The sequence below is a fragment of the Mesocricetus auratus genome, unplaced genomic scaffold (genome assembly GCF_017639785.1).
Source record: "Mesocricetus auratus isolate SY011 unplaced genomic scaffold, BCM_Maur_2.0 Super-Scaffold_100011, whole genome shotgun sequence".
Classification (NCBI taxonomy): Eukaryota; Metazoa; Chordata; class Mammalia; order Rodentia; family Cricetidae; genus Mesocricetus; species Mesocricetus auratus.
Genome location: NW_024429195.1, coordinates 73,687,362 through 73,703,186, shown reverse-complemented (window position 1 = coordinate 73,703,186; position 15,825 = coordinate 73,687,362). Strand labels below are relative to the sequence as shown.

Here is a 15,825-nt window from a genome sequence, read left to right as displayed (position 1 = left end):
CGTCCAAGGCCCTTGGTTCCATCCCCAGCACCACACACAGAGGCACGCATGCACGCACACGTGCACACACACATTAATGAAGCATACGAGTCAGGTTTTATATGTAGAGATAGAAGAAGGGATCCACAAGAGAAGAGCAGTTAGAGACAGAAAGTATGGGGCCCTCAAATACACGGGATATATTTGAACTGAAGAGGCCTGTGTTACATAATCGCAAGAAAAAGAGAAAAGGGAGCGATGGGCCATGCAGGCAGGGATGGTGAGTTCCAGAGAAAGAAAGTGGAGGATGGCAAGGACATCCAGCACTTCTCAACAGAGAAGTAAGCGTTGTCTCAAGTCCATACTTTGGTATAAAAGATTAATACCAAAAGGCCCGTCAAATAGAACCGTTTCCCATATTGTAAGGCACTGTGCTTTATTTACATACCATCTTCATCTAGCCTGGGGTTTCTCGGCCTCAGCCATTTGGGTTAACTGTTGTGAGGCTGTATCAAGGATGTTAACTGCATCCCTAACCTCCAGCCACCAGATGCCAGCAGCACCCTCCCCCCTAGCTGAGACAATGGAAAGTGGCTCCAGACATTGCTAGAAAGTGCTGGTTTAGAGTAACTTTGGTGTCCCGAGTATTGGTAGATTCTTAGATTGAAAAATCTGTCTTTTGGACCTTGAGTGTATTAATGTCTTGAGGAAAGATCAAGGTATTTCATGTATGATGAAGTAAATTTCCTAAATAAACATTGGGAAACCTGTATTACATTTTTGGCTCAGGGACAAAAAAAAATGTGTGACTTAGGTGAGATGGTTAGCTTAGTCATGTGACACTACACCTTCGTTTTTTCTTTTCATGGTATTTGTTTTGTTTTGTTTGGCCAGTGTACACTGTGGAAGTCAGGCTGTGTTGGCTTCAAACATTAGATCCTCCTACCTCCCGCCTCTGGTCAGGGGTGAGGTTATAGGTATGTACTCCAAGGCTTGATGATTTCTTATCTTACCTCTTATAGCAGTGGTTCTCAATCTGTGGGTTGCGATCCCTTTGGGGATTGAAGGATGCTTTTTACCTAAGACTATTGGAGAACAAAGATATTTACATTATGATTCATAACAGTAGCAATGAAAATAATGTGTGGTTGGGGGTCACTGCAATGTGAGGAACTGTATTAAAGGGTCGCAGCATCAGGAAGATTGAGAACCACTGTCTTATAGTCTGTAGTTCTGGTTCTATGTGCCTGATCTTGGGCTTTGTCTCTGTGGCATTGTTCTAAATACTCTGTTTTGTTCTTTTCTAGACTATTTAAAGAACCTTCTAGAAGACTCTGTAGATCACAGGGACACCCAAGGTAACTAACCTTTGCAGCCTTCTGTTTACAAAAGCTTCTGTATTGTGTCTACTTAGTTAGGCCTGAAGGAGAAATACACTGAGAACAAGACCCTCGTATGAAACTGGAAGGGGGGAAGTGGCAGAGCGCCGCTGGAGGCGGGTGATGGAAGCCACTCAGAATGATCTGCGGGATTCAGTCTGCCGAGGTCCATTTCTCCATCTCTCAGAACCAGAGACAGATGATCCGGGAGGTCATTTCACACTTGAAAATCATTTCCGTGACGTGACTGAACTGCAAATCGAGAAGAAGGTTCAAGCCAGGCATGGTGACCCACGCGTGTAGTCCCAGAACTTGGGAAGCTAAGAAAGGATTGCCAAGAGTCTAAGGCTAGCCTGGGCTACACATTAACACCCTGATTGCAGACAAACAAAGCAGTTCATAAAAGGATAAAGTCTAGCCGGGCGTTGGTGGTGCGCGCCTTTGATCCCAGCACTCGGGAGGCAGAGGCAGGCGGATCTCTGTGAGTTCGAGACCAGCCTGGACTACCAAGCGAATTCCAGGACAGCCTCCAAAACCACAGAGAAACCCTGTCTCGAAAAAAAAAAAAAAAAACACAAAAAACAAAAAAAAAGATAAAGTCTAAAGTAGCCTGTTATTTTGAGAACATTTATTGCTAGAGGTTTAATACCTTTCCATCCCTCTTAAATCTCAACACCCTCTCTATCCCCCAATCTCCCTTCCCACCTCCTCCCCCACCCTCCACCCCCGACATTTTGGAGACCAGATTATATAACATACCACAAGTTGTCCTCAAACACAAGATCTTGCCACGTTTGAGGATTACAGGTCTGCCCCTCCATCCCTGGCCTTTATAGTAAGGAAAATGGCCTCCACAGCACAAAGAAGTTCATTCTCTGTCCCTTTCTCTCTGCGTCTCCATCTCAGATTAAATCTAGTCAGAGTTTCTATTTTTTCTCCTATTGCCCCCTCTAGGTGTCAGAGGTTTATCACTGGTTCTTCAGAAATTCATTAAATAAGTCCATGTCTACCCCATCAATTTGTGAATTTTGATCATATTCTTATACATTCTATATATCTTCAGGTTTAAAAATTGAGTGAGCATGGGGGATAGAGATGTGTTTCAGTGGTTAAGAACATTTGTTCTTTCAGGGGACCTGCGTTCAGGTCCCAACACCCACACACTGGCTCATAGCCATCCATAACTCCAGTTCCAGGGGATCTGATGCCTTTATCTGACCTCTGCAAGCACCAGGCACGCACACGGTACACCTACCTGCAGGTAAACCACTCATACACATAAAACAAAATTTTAAAAGTTGAGCTTGTTTCAAAGTCATTTTTAGAGATTCATTATCCTTGTCTCATAATAGGTGTTTATTTTTTGGATTTTCGAGATAGGTTTTGTTTATGTAGCCCTGGCTGTCCTGGAACTAACTCTGTAGACCAGGCTGACTTCAAACACACAGAGATCCGCCTGCCTCTGCCTCCTGAGTGCTGGGATTAAAGGTGTGTGCCACCACTGCCTGACTCATAATCAGCTTTTTGTTTGTTTATTTGTTTGTTTGTTTGTTTGTTTTGGTTTTGGTTTTTTGAGACAGGCTTTCTCTGCATTGCTTTGGAGCCTGTCCTGGAACTCGCTCTGTAGACCAGGCTGACTTCGAACTCACAGAGATCCATCTGCCCCTGCCTCCCAAGTGCTGGGATTAAAGGCGTTTGCCACCAACACCCGGCTTCATAATCAGTTTTTAAAGCAAGTTTTAGTTGTAGTATAGGTTGACTTAATGTTGCTGTATAGCCAAGGATGACCTTGAGCTACTAATCCTCCCAACTCTCTGTCCTAAGTGTTGTGGCTACAGATATTTCCCACCCAAGTCTTGCTATTTTGTTTTGAGGCAGAGTGGCTTTGACCTCTTTTGAATGCTGGCATTATAAGCCTGTGCCTGTACTCACAGCTTAGTTTCTTTGATGTAGTTGTTGTTTGTGATAACATAAATTGAATTCAGGCCACGTGCTAAGCAAATGCTCTTCCACTGAATGCCAACCACAACTCAGAGTTAGACTTTAGAAAGCATTTAATTTTAAAAGGAAATTTTGAGGTTGCCTAAGCAATATTTTATGTCTTCAATGATGACATAGTACAGTTGATGAAGACGTTTATAATCTCCGTCAAATAAACAATAAAGGCAATAGCTTTGGAGTACAGATGCCCTGAGCCATGCATAGTCATGTGGAAAGAGGAAAATAGGATAGTTGTAGAGGCAGAGGAGATTGGCTTAGGGAAAATGGGATAGTTGTAGAGGCAGAGGAGACTGGCTTAGTGAAAATGGGATAGTTGTAGAGGCAGAGGAGACTGGCTTAGGGAAAATGGGACAGTTGTAGAGGCAGAGGAGATTGGCTTAGGGAAAATAGGAGAGTTGTAGAGGCAGAGGAGATTGGCTTAGGGAAAGTAGCACTTGAGCTGTAGGCAGGAGGGAGAGGAGTCATTGCTCAGAGTCTGTCCCATGAAGAAAAAACAGCAAGACTCGAGGTTGTAGGTCAGCAGTCTAAACACATGCTCAGCACGCACAAAGCTTGGGTTTATTCCCCAGGACACCCACCACATACACACATACTGTTGTTATTATAGTGGTCTTGGCAAACAGAGCCCCAAGAGACCGCTGTCCATGCCAAGGAAATTAGTCACTGATTCTGTAGATGAAGCAAGTAGAGTTTGAACTGAAGGATCTTGATTCATGGAGATTATCTACCTCCCAAGAAGCACAGAGCACTCAAGCGGTGGCCAGTGGGATGCACTGTGGTCAGAAGCAGAGCAGCAAATGGTGTGGAGGGCAGCTGTGGATTAGGCTGTGTGGGGGAGGAGGATTAAGCAAATGCATATTTGAAAGATGGACAGCCAAACTGAAGGGTAGAGTCATAAGCATCTCTTAAGGAGATGATACCCAGAGAGGAGAATTGTAGAGCTTGAAGACCAGTTGACCAAGTAGAAGCATCTTTATCAGTTATCCACTCGGTCCTAAGGTTCTCAACTCTGCTCACTGCACATCGCAGCAAGCCAGAGAGACAGACATATCCAGGGTAACCATGAGTATGTGCTGTGAAGACAGTGTCAGGGGCATAAGTTCTGGCATGTGGTAGGGATTGCCCTCTAAGGAAACCCTGCTTTCCTTTACAACGGTGATAAATCAGGTTTGGAGTGTAGCTCGGAAGTAGAGGCCTAGTCTAGCATGAATGAAAACCCAAAGTTCATCTCCAGAATATCACACATACACACGCAAAGTTTTTAAGTTGAAATGTTGAAGAAAATCCATGTTTAAGGAATATGGAAAGCTCCAGGGTTGGTGTTAGATAAGAGTACCCAAAGCCAGGCATGGTAACACAGAAGCATAATCCCAGCATTCAAGAATCAGATTCAAGATCAAGAATTTAGGGGACAGTGGCAGCGTATACTTTTAATCCCAGGACTCAGGAGGTAGGTGGATCTCTGAGTTCAAGGCCAATCTGGTCTACAGAGCAAGTTCCAGGACCACCAGGGTTACACAGAAAAACCCTGTCTCCATAAACAAATGAAAGCAAACAAGAAAACATCAAGAATTTAAGGCCAGCCTTAGCTACATGAGAAATAGCTCCTTCATTGCTCACCACTTACATAAAGCTCTGAGAGAGCATGGTTTCTCCTTTAGCATTTTTCCTGTTTGTCTCAGAATGTTCCTGTGATATGTGCAGAGTAAGCATCTTTGTCTAGGTCAGTGAGAGTGCACGGTGACAGCTCCTCTGCTGCCTACCCAACAAGGCGTAGTGGGACCTTCCTGTCACTGTAACAAGTTATCTTTGCACATGTCCTTTATGAAACACATTCTGTCTTGGATGGAACACAGCCACATCCCCAGACAAACGATAGACTTAGCTAGGTGTGGTGGTATGTACATACAATCTCAGTATTATTATCCCAGCTGAGGCAGGTTTGAGGCAAGGCCCTGTCTGAGTAGATACAGAGATGCTTTTCTTTTATATCATCCAGCTATAAAGATGCTGTGGCTGGAACATTTAAACACCCCTCCCAGCCCAGTGAAAGGCAAAGGGCTAAAACAAATTAGAAACCCAAGTTTGTTCCATGAAACTAAATAACTCAGCATACAAATTGATGCCTGCAGTTTCCATGCTAAAGTCTGGTATGCTTCTGTTTGGTATTCATCCTCCCTCTCTTCTCTCCCTTCCTCTCTTCTCTCTCTTCCTCTCTTCTCTCCCTTCCTCTCTTCTCTCCATCCTTCCCTTTCCCCTCTTCCTCTACTGAGGATGAAATCCAGAGCTTCTCATTTTTCTTATTCCTAATTCAGATCCCTTTAAATCAGCCTAAGAGAGGAAGTCTGAACCCCAGCCCTCTTCTGGTTGCTTTTATTTTGGGAGGTTTTGGTTTCTTGGTACTCAAATTGAACCAGGGCCTTAGGCGTGCAAAGTACATGCCATGTCACTGAGCTATACTTCCAGCCTCCGACTCTCTTCGTCAGAATCATTTTCCCCAAGACAGTTTCTAGTAGGCAAGGCCTTAGCTACTCGATAAAGGCCTGTTATCGACCCTGTAAACTTCTGCAGAGTCATCCCATCTCAGCAAGCCACCTGACACAGGATCCGTGGCTCCTTAGGGTTGCTCCTTGGTTTTCTTTCTTTTGTCTTGTTTTGTTTTGCCTGTTTTCCCATGGTTATCCCCTCACTGAATCTTAATGTCTGTAGTTCTGGATACTCACAGGCAACACACTTTAGTTGCTGTGTAGTAGGTCTTTCGTCAACTGGAACTGCTTAATGTTGGAATCTATTGCTTCATTGGCGATGACCAATTGCCCTTTCTTTCTGCAATATTTAGATGCCCTCGCTGTTGTTATAGAGGTAGCCAACCATGCCAATGACACCATGAAGCAAGGGGTAAGTCTAGAAACCAAGGACTGTGCGCTGGGGAACCCGGAAGCACAGCCGTCACACGTCTTCTCCGTTGTCTTTCTGTAGGACAACTTTCAGAAGCTCATGCAGATTCAGTACAGCCTAAGTGGACACCATGAAATTGTGCAACCTGGGCGGGTACGTGCTTTCGAATACCTTCTACAGTTTAATACAGTGTGTTTGGGCACTGTCAGTAACTGTTTTTATTTTAGTTTTGAAAATAAGTTATGCTACTCTTCACTGACCTAATATGCATCATTCTAGCCATTCAAAACAGTATGATGTAAGTCACAGTGACAGGCAGTCCAATTCAATTAGGAGAGAGGCAGAGGACCCCACGGGGTTCCAGTAAGGTAATGGTATCATTTGATTTTGTAATACCAACTGAACTCACACAGCTTTGACAGCAATGTCATTTAAAGTCTGTAGAGAGGTCTAGAAGGGAAAGAGATTGCTGTTTTGATGCTTCTCATAGAGCATAGAAGTAGTCTAAGAAATGAATTCAGGAAGTTGCAAAATATAATTGTAAGGTCGCTGGATGTGCCTCAAGACCCAGTACACGAAGGCAGTTATGTGTCAGTCCACAGAATACCCCTGGAGCCAATACAGGGCTTATGAAACTGATTGCTATGTCTGAGTTCTTTTTAACGTTTCTTTGTAAGTTTTGGCTTCTTTCCATTTTTATGTTTTTAAGAAGAAAATTACATTGTATTTATATGTGTGGGAGAGGGGTCAAAGGACATCTCTTGGGAGCCTCCCCTCCTTCTACCTTGTAGGTCTCAAGGATCAAACCCAGGCCACGAGGCTTTGCATCCCTTACCTCTACCCACTGAGCCATCTCAGTGGCGCCTCTTTATCTTTTTGAGACAGTCTCATATAACCCAGGCTAGCCTTGAACTTGTGTCCCTCCTGCCTCCACCTCCCAAGTACTGGACTTAGAGGATAGCACACCACCACAGGCCTGGTTTATTGAGATGCTAAAAAATCAAACCCAGCCGGGCGTTGGTGGCGCACGCCTTTAATCCCAGCACTCGGGAGGCAGAGGCAGGCGGATCTCTGTGAGTTCGAGGCCAGCCTGGTCTACAGAGTGAGTTCCAGGACAGCCTCCAGAACAATACCGAGAAACCCTGTCTCGAAAAACCAAACACCAAAAAAAAAAAAAAAAAAAAAAATCAAACCCAGGGCTTCATGCATGCTAGGCAAGCACCCTGACAACTAAACAAATTGTCACCCTGTTTTTCTTTTCTTTTTTTTTTGTCACCCTGTTTTTCTATGAAAAAATATGTACCTGTTCACTTTTATACATATGAGAGTTTTACCTGCATGTGTTATACGCACCATGTGCCTGCAATACCCTCAGAGGTCAGAAGAGGGTGTCAGATCTCTGGAATTAAAGTTACAGGCTGCTGAGAGCTATGCTCTGCAGTTAGTAATCTTACCAATCTTATCCCCTGGACCATTTCTCCAGCTCCCCACCTTCTGTTTTTTAGTCCCATTTCTAAATCACTTGTAGGGCTTAAAAAGGAACCACAACCATAACAGTCACAAGGAAACAATTCTGGGAGAATGTTGAAAGGAAATTCTTTGTGTGTTGTCATTATGTGGCAATGGTAGGACTAACTGAATGTTTGCTTGGATGAATTAGGTTTTTCTCAAAGAAGGCATTCTGATGAAGCTGTCTCGGAAAGTCATGCAGCCCCGAATGTTTTTCCTGGTAAGAGGCCCTGTATGATTTCACACATCCAGGTCGTTGCTTAATGGAAGGCATGTATAGCAGATAGGCTAGTGCACTCAGCAGCTTGGTGGCATTTTGGCAGATCACTTGTTTCAAGTGTAGCAACTTATGAGATCTGTTATGATGCTTGATCAGAATTTTTTTTCCTTTTGGAATTTAGTTAATTTCATTTTAAATTTGGAAGAATTGTTTTAACCAGTTATTTAGGCAGATTATAATATTTTAGTATGATTTACAATCCATAAACATTAAATCTCTACCACAACTTGGAAATGAAGCACATTGCTTTAGAATTTTTTTTGACAGGTAACCTTTTCCCTTTATTTCCCTGTGTTGCTGAAATTGGTTTTTGTAAGTGGCCTTGTGTTATGTTTCTCCTTCCAGTTTAACGATGCCCTGCTGTATACAACACCCATGCAGTCTGGGATGTACAAACTGAACAACATGCTCTCACTGGCTGGAATGAAGGTCTGTGTGCATCTTACATTTTCCCTTACGCAAACATGCGCAGAGAGGAACCCATGAGATAATCGTCTTTCTCACACCCCGCTTCTGTTCGTTTGCTGCTACTCACGCATCTGCTGCTTCCTGTCAGCGCTTCTTCCTTGTGTTGATTTATTCAAGGAATAGTTATTGAGAACTACTATAAACAAAACCAGTAACTGATTTGGTTAAAAAAACGTGAGAATGCATTAATTAAAGGATGATTCATTTTGTGTCTGCCTCTCCCGAAACCTCCCTGTGCCCTGAGACTTTGCCGTGATGCAGACATGGCCCCTGTGAGTACACAGTAATAAGGACCACTCTACAGGCACACCTAACACACTTGGGAGCGTAAGGAGAGTGTGGCAGCACGCACTCTCACCCCTTGGGAGGAGGAGTCAAGAGGAGTAGGAGCTCCACGTCCTTCTCAGCTACATGGTGAGTTTCAGGCTAGCTTCTGCTACTTGAGACTCTGCCTAGATATAACAGAAACAAATAAGTAAATTATTGGAATTTAGAACCAAAGACAAGTTGGTGGTATATATCTTTAGTTCCCATACACAGACGTTGAGCTAGGAGGATCATTTGAGACCAGGAGCTCAGGATCATCTGAGACAGCATAGTAGGACTATCATCTCAAATATATGTATTTCTGTGTATGTGTGGGGTCTGTTTAAAAGGCTCGGTTTGGAGTTGTGCTCTTATTTTATTGCCCAGTCTGGCCTATGTAGTTGAGGCTGGTGTTGAGTTGCCTGTCATCCTCCCTCTCTCTCCCAAGTGCTGGAATCATAAATGTGAACAACCATACCTACAGAGCTAGAGTCGACTCTGTAGTACAGGCTAACTTAGAAATCAAGACATCTCCTGCCTTAGCTTCTTAAGTGTGGAAATCACAGGTGTGAGCCTGCATAGCCAAGAAATGCACGTATCTTTTGATAGATATGGTTGGTATGCGGCTTTTGACAGACAGCTGAGGAATGCCAGGTGCGCCATAGTGAGACCCTTTCCCAAATAAAACCTAAAGCAGAAACCACCACCCGAGAGAGAATCAGGGAAGCCTTTCTGAAGAAAGACAGTGAGGCTTAGGGATGACCTAGGCTGCCACACTAGGACTCTGGGAAAGGCATCCTCGAGTGCATATTGTGACCTAAGGCTTGGAGATGAGGAAGTCAGGCCTGTGTGCAGTGCAGGTATTTGAATTCATCTGGGACATCATAGAGTAGATGGCAGAGGACAGTAGAGAAAGCTGAGTGAGGAGATTTCCAGGGGTCTGGGCAACTTCAGCTACTATTGACATGTCAGATTGCAGCACAGTAAGTTTGACAGATGTGTGTACCTTCTTCCAGGTCAGAAAACCCACCCAAGAAGCATATCAGAATGAATTAAAGATTGAAAGTGTGGAGCGCTCTTTCATCCTCTCAGCCAGGTAAGTGTGTCTGTGTGTGTGTGTGTGTGTGTGTGTCTGTGTGTGTCTGTGTGTGTGTGTGTGTGTGTGTGTGTGTGTGTGTGTGTCTGTGTATATCTGTGTGTGTGTGTGTAAAGTCATCCCATAGTTGGCTCAGGTAGTTTTTATATTTTATTTTTTAACATTTAGGTCAGCTGCTAGATATTTTATTTATTCCTTTCCTAAAACCTGTTCCCATTTGTGTACTCATAACCAAGCATGTCACAGAGCTGATACAAGAAATAGCAGTATTCCTGTAGGTAGAATAATAATAATATTAATGCTGGAACTTGTTATGCTGACAACCTTTTAAAAGTATTGCAAAGCCTTCAATAGTTTAGCACAACGTATTTAAGAACACTTAATGCTATATACTTTACTAGAAAGATTTCATGTGTCATTTAAGGTTCATAACCCGTGCAGTAGTTATCATCTCTTTAAAAATGAGGGAACCATATTACAAAAAAGTTGAATTTGCTCTTAATAAAGCTAACAAAGGCAGACTAGAAGTCAGAGTCTTTTGGTGTGTGTGTGTTATTGTAGTGTATGATAGCAGATTAACCTCAAACTGAAACATGTCATAGGGGCACACACATGTCATAGGGGCATACACTGTCATTCAAGATCATTTTTCCCTACATAGTATGTTTGAGGCCAACATTGACTCTGTGATTCTCTGTCTCAAAACAACAGAAAAGCTATAGCATAAATCAAGCATTAAGGATGTATAACTCACACACAAGCATAACTCATGTATGTAGAGTTATGTATGTAACTCTACTTTGCAGACATTGTGTGCTTTAATTTGTGTTTGTTAATTTGAGATCTCCTGTGTTTCGGGATTACAGGCACATGTCACCACGCCCTCTTCAGTATTGTATATTCTATGAACTGAAAATTTGTGGCAACTCTGCACAGTCTCCCAATGCCCCTTTCCTTTTCTTTTGATAAATTCAGATTTTGTGTTTCTGTGTTTGTGCGTGTAAAGAGGGCAGAGTAGGGCTCCAATGCCTTGGAACTGGAGTGCAAGTGTTACGGAATTCTGAGCTTGTTAAGTGGGTACCTTCCAGTCCTGTTTCCTTTTGCTGACAGCATATGCTCACTCAGTGTGTCTCTCTGTCCTGTTCTTGTAATGCAATGTTTAAATTTTTTCATTGTTGTTTCTTTTCATGATCTGTACTATGTGATCATTGATGTTAACATTTAATTGGTTTGGGGTACTATGAGCATGCCTGTGTGATGCTGAACTTAAGAAATGTTTATTTTTCTGACTGTGAACTGAATGTTTGCCTGTATTTTCTCCTTTGCCATGTCTTCCCTGTTTTCTTAGCCAAAATAACTGGCATCTAAGTGTCCAACCAAAAAGGAAGGGTTACACATCTCTCACTTTAAATCAAAACCTAGAAATCAAAGTTAATAAGGAAGGTGTACCAAAAGTCCAGGCTGCTGAAAACCAGGCATTGGGCAGTTAGCCAACTTGTAAATGGAAAGGAAAAGTTCTTGAAGACCGTTAAATGTGCTCTCCACTGAACAAACAAATAAAAGCAGGCTGCTGTTTTAGGGGGACTTTCGAGCAGCGTAGATAGGAAAGGAAAGCAGTAACGGCGTTCTCTTAAGCCAAAGCCTAGTCTAGAGTAAGGCCCTTTTCAGTTCTGTGCAAGTCCAGAGAGGGGGAGAGACTGCAGCAGGATGTTTGGGGCAAGCAGGGGTTGGTTCCTGAGGGTTGTGCTGAGTCTCATAGCATGCAAACAGAAGGTGACTATATAAAGCAGCGGGTACCGATGTAGAAGCTGCTGGGAGTTATCCGGAAGATGGAGCTGAGGTGATCGAAGAAGGGGCTGACGCCAGCCCACAGGTCTTCTATATAAACGAAACGGCCTTCCTTTAGTAGACGAGGCATCTAGAACCTGCATAGCTGGAGAGAGTCAGTACCTGGCTTCCAGCTTATGTCCCCATGCATGCTATCCTACTCCCCATCTTTCCCTTTCCCAGGGAGCTCCTCTGCCTGGGCTTCATCGCTGCATTTAGTTAGTAATATGGAGCCTCTGCCTTTGGCTAAGCATTGTGCTAGGCATAGAGGTATAGTGAATGAGTCAAAGAGCCTTTCTTCACTAAGCCTATATCCACTAGGGCAGACGTGTGCTTAGCAAATATGAACCCAAGTAAGGATTACTATAATTAAGTAGGCTACAGGAAGACTACGAATTGTTATGAGGCTGATACGCAAGCTAGATTCGGGGGAGAAAGGACATGGAGATAGGCCTTAAAGGCTTGTTGTGTACACAATTTATGAAGGATGGGTGTTGGATAACTAGGCAAAGGGAAAAGCAATGGCCTCCTGGCGTTTCACAACACTGACTACAAAGGTTCCGAGGTAGAAGGAGCATGTAGTATGAGCTAGGAAATGACACGAGAGGCACCCGAGAGAAGCTTGGAGGGCCTGGTAAAGCAGTATGCAGAACCAGCTTGTACATTTGGGTCTTTAGCATAAGAGCCATAGGAAAGCCACTTAATAGTTTATAACAGAGAACAATGTGGTCAGAAAATTCACTCCTGTCTGGACAGCACATGGGGAGAAGGTGATTAATTGAACACAGAAGGCTAAAGAAAGGGTTATTTGTCAAGAGTTGGCAGACTTTATGGGCTGCAGGGTGATGATACCCATTTACCGTGATAGGTAGCCCTTGAAGGAGAACAGTTGAGGGAAAAATCAGGGGTTAGTATGCACATTGAACATGTAGAATGTCAGCATGCAAGGATTTCAGTGTCAGAAGGACGCCTGAATGCCAGCATTTTGGAGATAACCCAAGTCTGAGACTGAATGAGGGTACACAGAGAGACTGCTGTTCCCCCTGTAATTCTTCAGGTCCTGTCAGCCCCTCTGCAGGTGTGCCCTGTAACCTAAATAAAACAGTGTTCCTCTTCTATGCATGCATTATATGCTGGTTACTTTTTCTCCAGAGTAAGGTATGAACCCTTAGCTGAAGCCTGTTCCGTATGTCCAGTTCACAGTCCCTAACGTACCATAATAGTCCAGTAAACGTAATTCAGAAGATTCACAGTCATGTGGCCTTTAAGCATCAGCATTACACCCTGCCATCAGCACAAACATTGGTGTGGAAAGGTCTGGTATACCAGAAGTCCCTTTACTTGGACAGTTTTTCCTCTCAGTAACTCTTTGCAATCGAGAAGCAAATAATTTTATTTGACAAAATTTGCCTTCTGATGATGTACACATTTGTCAGTTTGAGGAAGATGTGGGTCTTTCTGCTAGTTGTATTACAAAAGGCCTAGGATGTCAGCTCTGTATGTTCCAGGCAAATGTGTGTGGTCTGTAAGAAATGTGTTATCAAGAGCTGGTAAACATTGTCTTGGCAGAAGGCCACACAAGAGAGCGCCAGGAATGATTAAACAAAAGAACAGCATATGTGACATGATTTGTACAGTCAAATCACATTTCTCATGCTCCTAGGGCTCCAGAAACATCCAAAAGCAATTCTCAAATTAGCCATCTGCCTTTCTGTTTTCAGTTACTTCGAGCAGAAAGTGGCCGGTGGAAGGAGAGCTGGTAATGATTCATAGATGCTTGCCCAGAAGTCTAAGTGTCTGCTCCTGTGTTGTGGTTCTTGAGAGAACACACACCAGATGGTACCGACCCGGCGGTGAAGGGTTCAGCCCTTCGCCACACTTGATCTTGTGTCAGTTCCTAACTCAGGAAATGGTCATTGATAGGCCAGTGGTCCACAGTTCTCATCTGCACATGCTGGCAATGTCTGCTAATGTAGTGGGCAGAAGTAAGATCCAGTGGGTATCCCAGGGACTTCAAAGATGAGAAATAGTGACGTTTGGGAAGCATTTTTGTGCTGTTGGTTGAACACAGTAACTATTCGTTAGCAGTTGTCTTTGGCAATAATGCTAGAAGTAACAGGCAGATTTTATTTGGTTTAGATAGAGAAGTGTTATTTCTTGTGTTCTTTGTAATAAAAATTTGGGAACCGTCAGTTTGTCAACATCATTTGTAAATTCTTCTGCCAATATGAATAAATATCCTAAATGGAATTTATCAGGGAAGTACATTATTGAAAATACTTATTATGGGAAAGGCAAGTGGTTCTAGCATCTTCTACAGTAACAATTGGAACTAGAACTGTAGCAGATAGTTGTTAGAGTTCTTAGTGTAGAATTCCTAAGTTCCTCCCAGGATTGATCCTCTAGCCCTGGCAAATGGGGAGGAAGACAAAAACAATCCAAAAAACAGTACCCTGTGCCTATCCATATGTCTCTCTATTCATAATTTAGAGTTTTGTTTAATTTTATTTTGTTCTTATTTGATTTGTTCATATTATACATTTGATATAGTTGATATATATTGAATACATGATATATATAATGTATAATATATATTATATGTATTATATATTGAATAGGTTATACTTAAAATTAGAGTGAATAATGCAATGAGCTGACTTCTTGTCTGACATTTTTCTGACGTATTTTAAATCCAGCTGTAGTTGTCACGTCATTTTGCAGACTTTACTATCACTTTCTAAGAAATACAGGGATTTCCTGGCACCATTATGCTCCCATTGTGAAGGGTTTATTTCAGTGTGATAGATTTGAAATAGATTGTCTCTTCTCCTTCCCTCTCCGTGTAAATCTATAGGTTATCATATTTATATTCCCTAAAGTGTGCCTGGAAGGTTTGAGTATGCAAAACAAATTTCAATGACTTCATAACTGTCTTGACACTGATAATGAATGGGAATTAACCACACAGTGTGGGGGGAGAGGTATGGTTGGAAACGGCAAAAGGAGAATGCCCTTTTCCATGCAGGCCTCTTCTCTGGCCTGTTCACCATTGAGTTGGGCTAAAGACAACCCTGGTGAGAACAAAACGCGGTGTGCTGAGCGCTGGGTGAGCCCATACACCACAGGCACCCTCAGTTTCCTACTCCAGCTTACGGTTTATGGCGCCAACGACAGGGCCTTGTCACCATCTTCTGTCTTTCTGGTCTTTACATAGTACCTTTACATAGTATCACAGTTAGTTGTGTGACTCCGTTTATCTCAAATATCTAAACTTAACAAAGTTAGCAAAGACACAGCAGCTAGACCTGTATGTTTAAGTCAGTTTCTGCTGGCCTCAATAGATCTTAAACTTCAGTCATCAAACATTTGTTGTTAGTAAGTCCTACTGTTCATAAACAAGAATTGAGTTCAATCAACCGTTTCTGTTTTCAGTTTTAAGCTTTGTTAAAGATTTTACAGATTTTTAAACCACACCTAGTAAACTTACAAATCTTGAGATACAAAGTTTACATGAGGATCTTAAGAGATTCTTTGAGAGCAGAGAGATAGGAGATTTTTAAGAGTGGAAAGCAGAGAAAATTTAAATATAAGAGATTTTTGGGATGTGTGTGTGTGTGTGTGTGTGTGTGTGTGTGTGTGTGTGTGTGTGTGTGTGTGTGTGTTGGCAGAAGTTGTTAGAATTCTGCGGGTCACCAGCAGTGGTTACTCACACCTTTAATCCCAGCACTCAGAAGGCATATGCAGGTGGATCTCTGCAGAGCAAGCTCCAGGACAGCCAGGATTACACAGAGAAACCTGACTCAAACACAAAAACAGGCCGGGCATTGGTGGCGCACACCTTTAATCCCAGCACTCGGGAGACAGAGGCAGGAGGATCTCTGTGAGTTCGAGGCCAGCCTGGTCTACAGAGCGAGTTCCAGGAAACCCTCTGAAACAATACAGAGAAACCCTGTCTCAAAAAAACAAAAAAAAAAAAAAAAACCCTCAAAAAATAAAAAAAAAAACCCACAAAAACAAAACAAATCTTCGGGAATTTGGAAATTGAGTGTGCCATTTTTGGGCCATTGAGCTGTACTGAGGTC

The 15,825-nt window shown here is 42.8% G+C and overlaps 1 protein-coding gene across 1 annotated transcript in view; it reads left to right on the top strand.

Annotated features, from left to right (window-relative positions):
• Positions 1 to 15,825, top strand: part of Fgd6 (FYVE, RhoGEF and PH domain containing 6) — a 114,997-nt gene that overhangs the window by 83,715 nt on the left and 15,457 nt on the right. Inside the window, 6 exon segments of the mRNA XM_040755020.1 lie at positions 1,287 to 1,337; positions 6,199 to 6,257; positions 6,339 to 6,410; positions 7,918 to 7,986; positions 8,392 to 8,475; positions 9,837 to 9,916. Of these exon segments, the coding sequence (XP_040610954.1) occupies positions 1,287 to 1,337; positions 6,199 to 6,257; positions 6,339 to 6,410; positions 7,918 to 7,986; positions 8,392 to 8,475; positions 9,837 to 9,916 (415 nt within the window).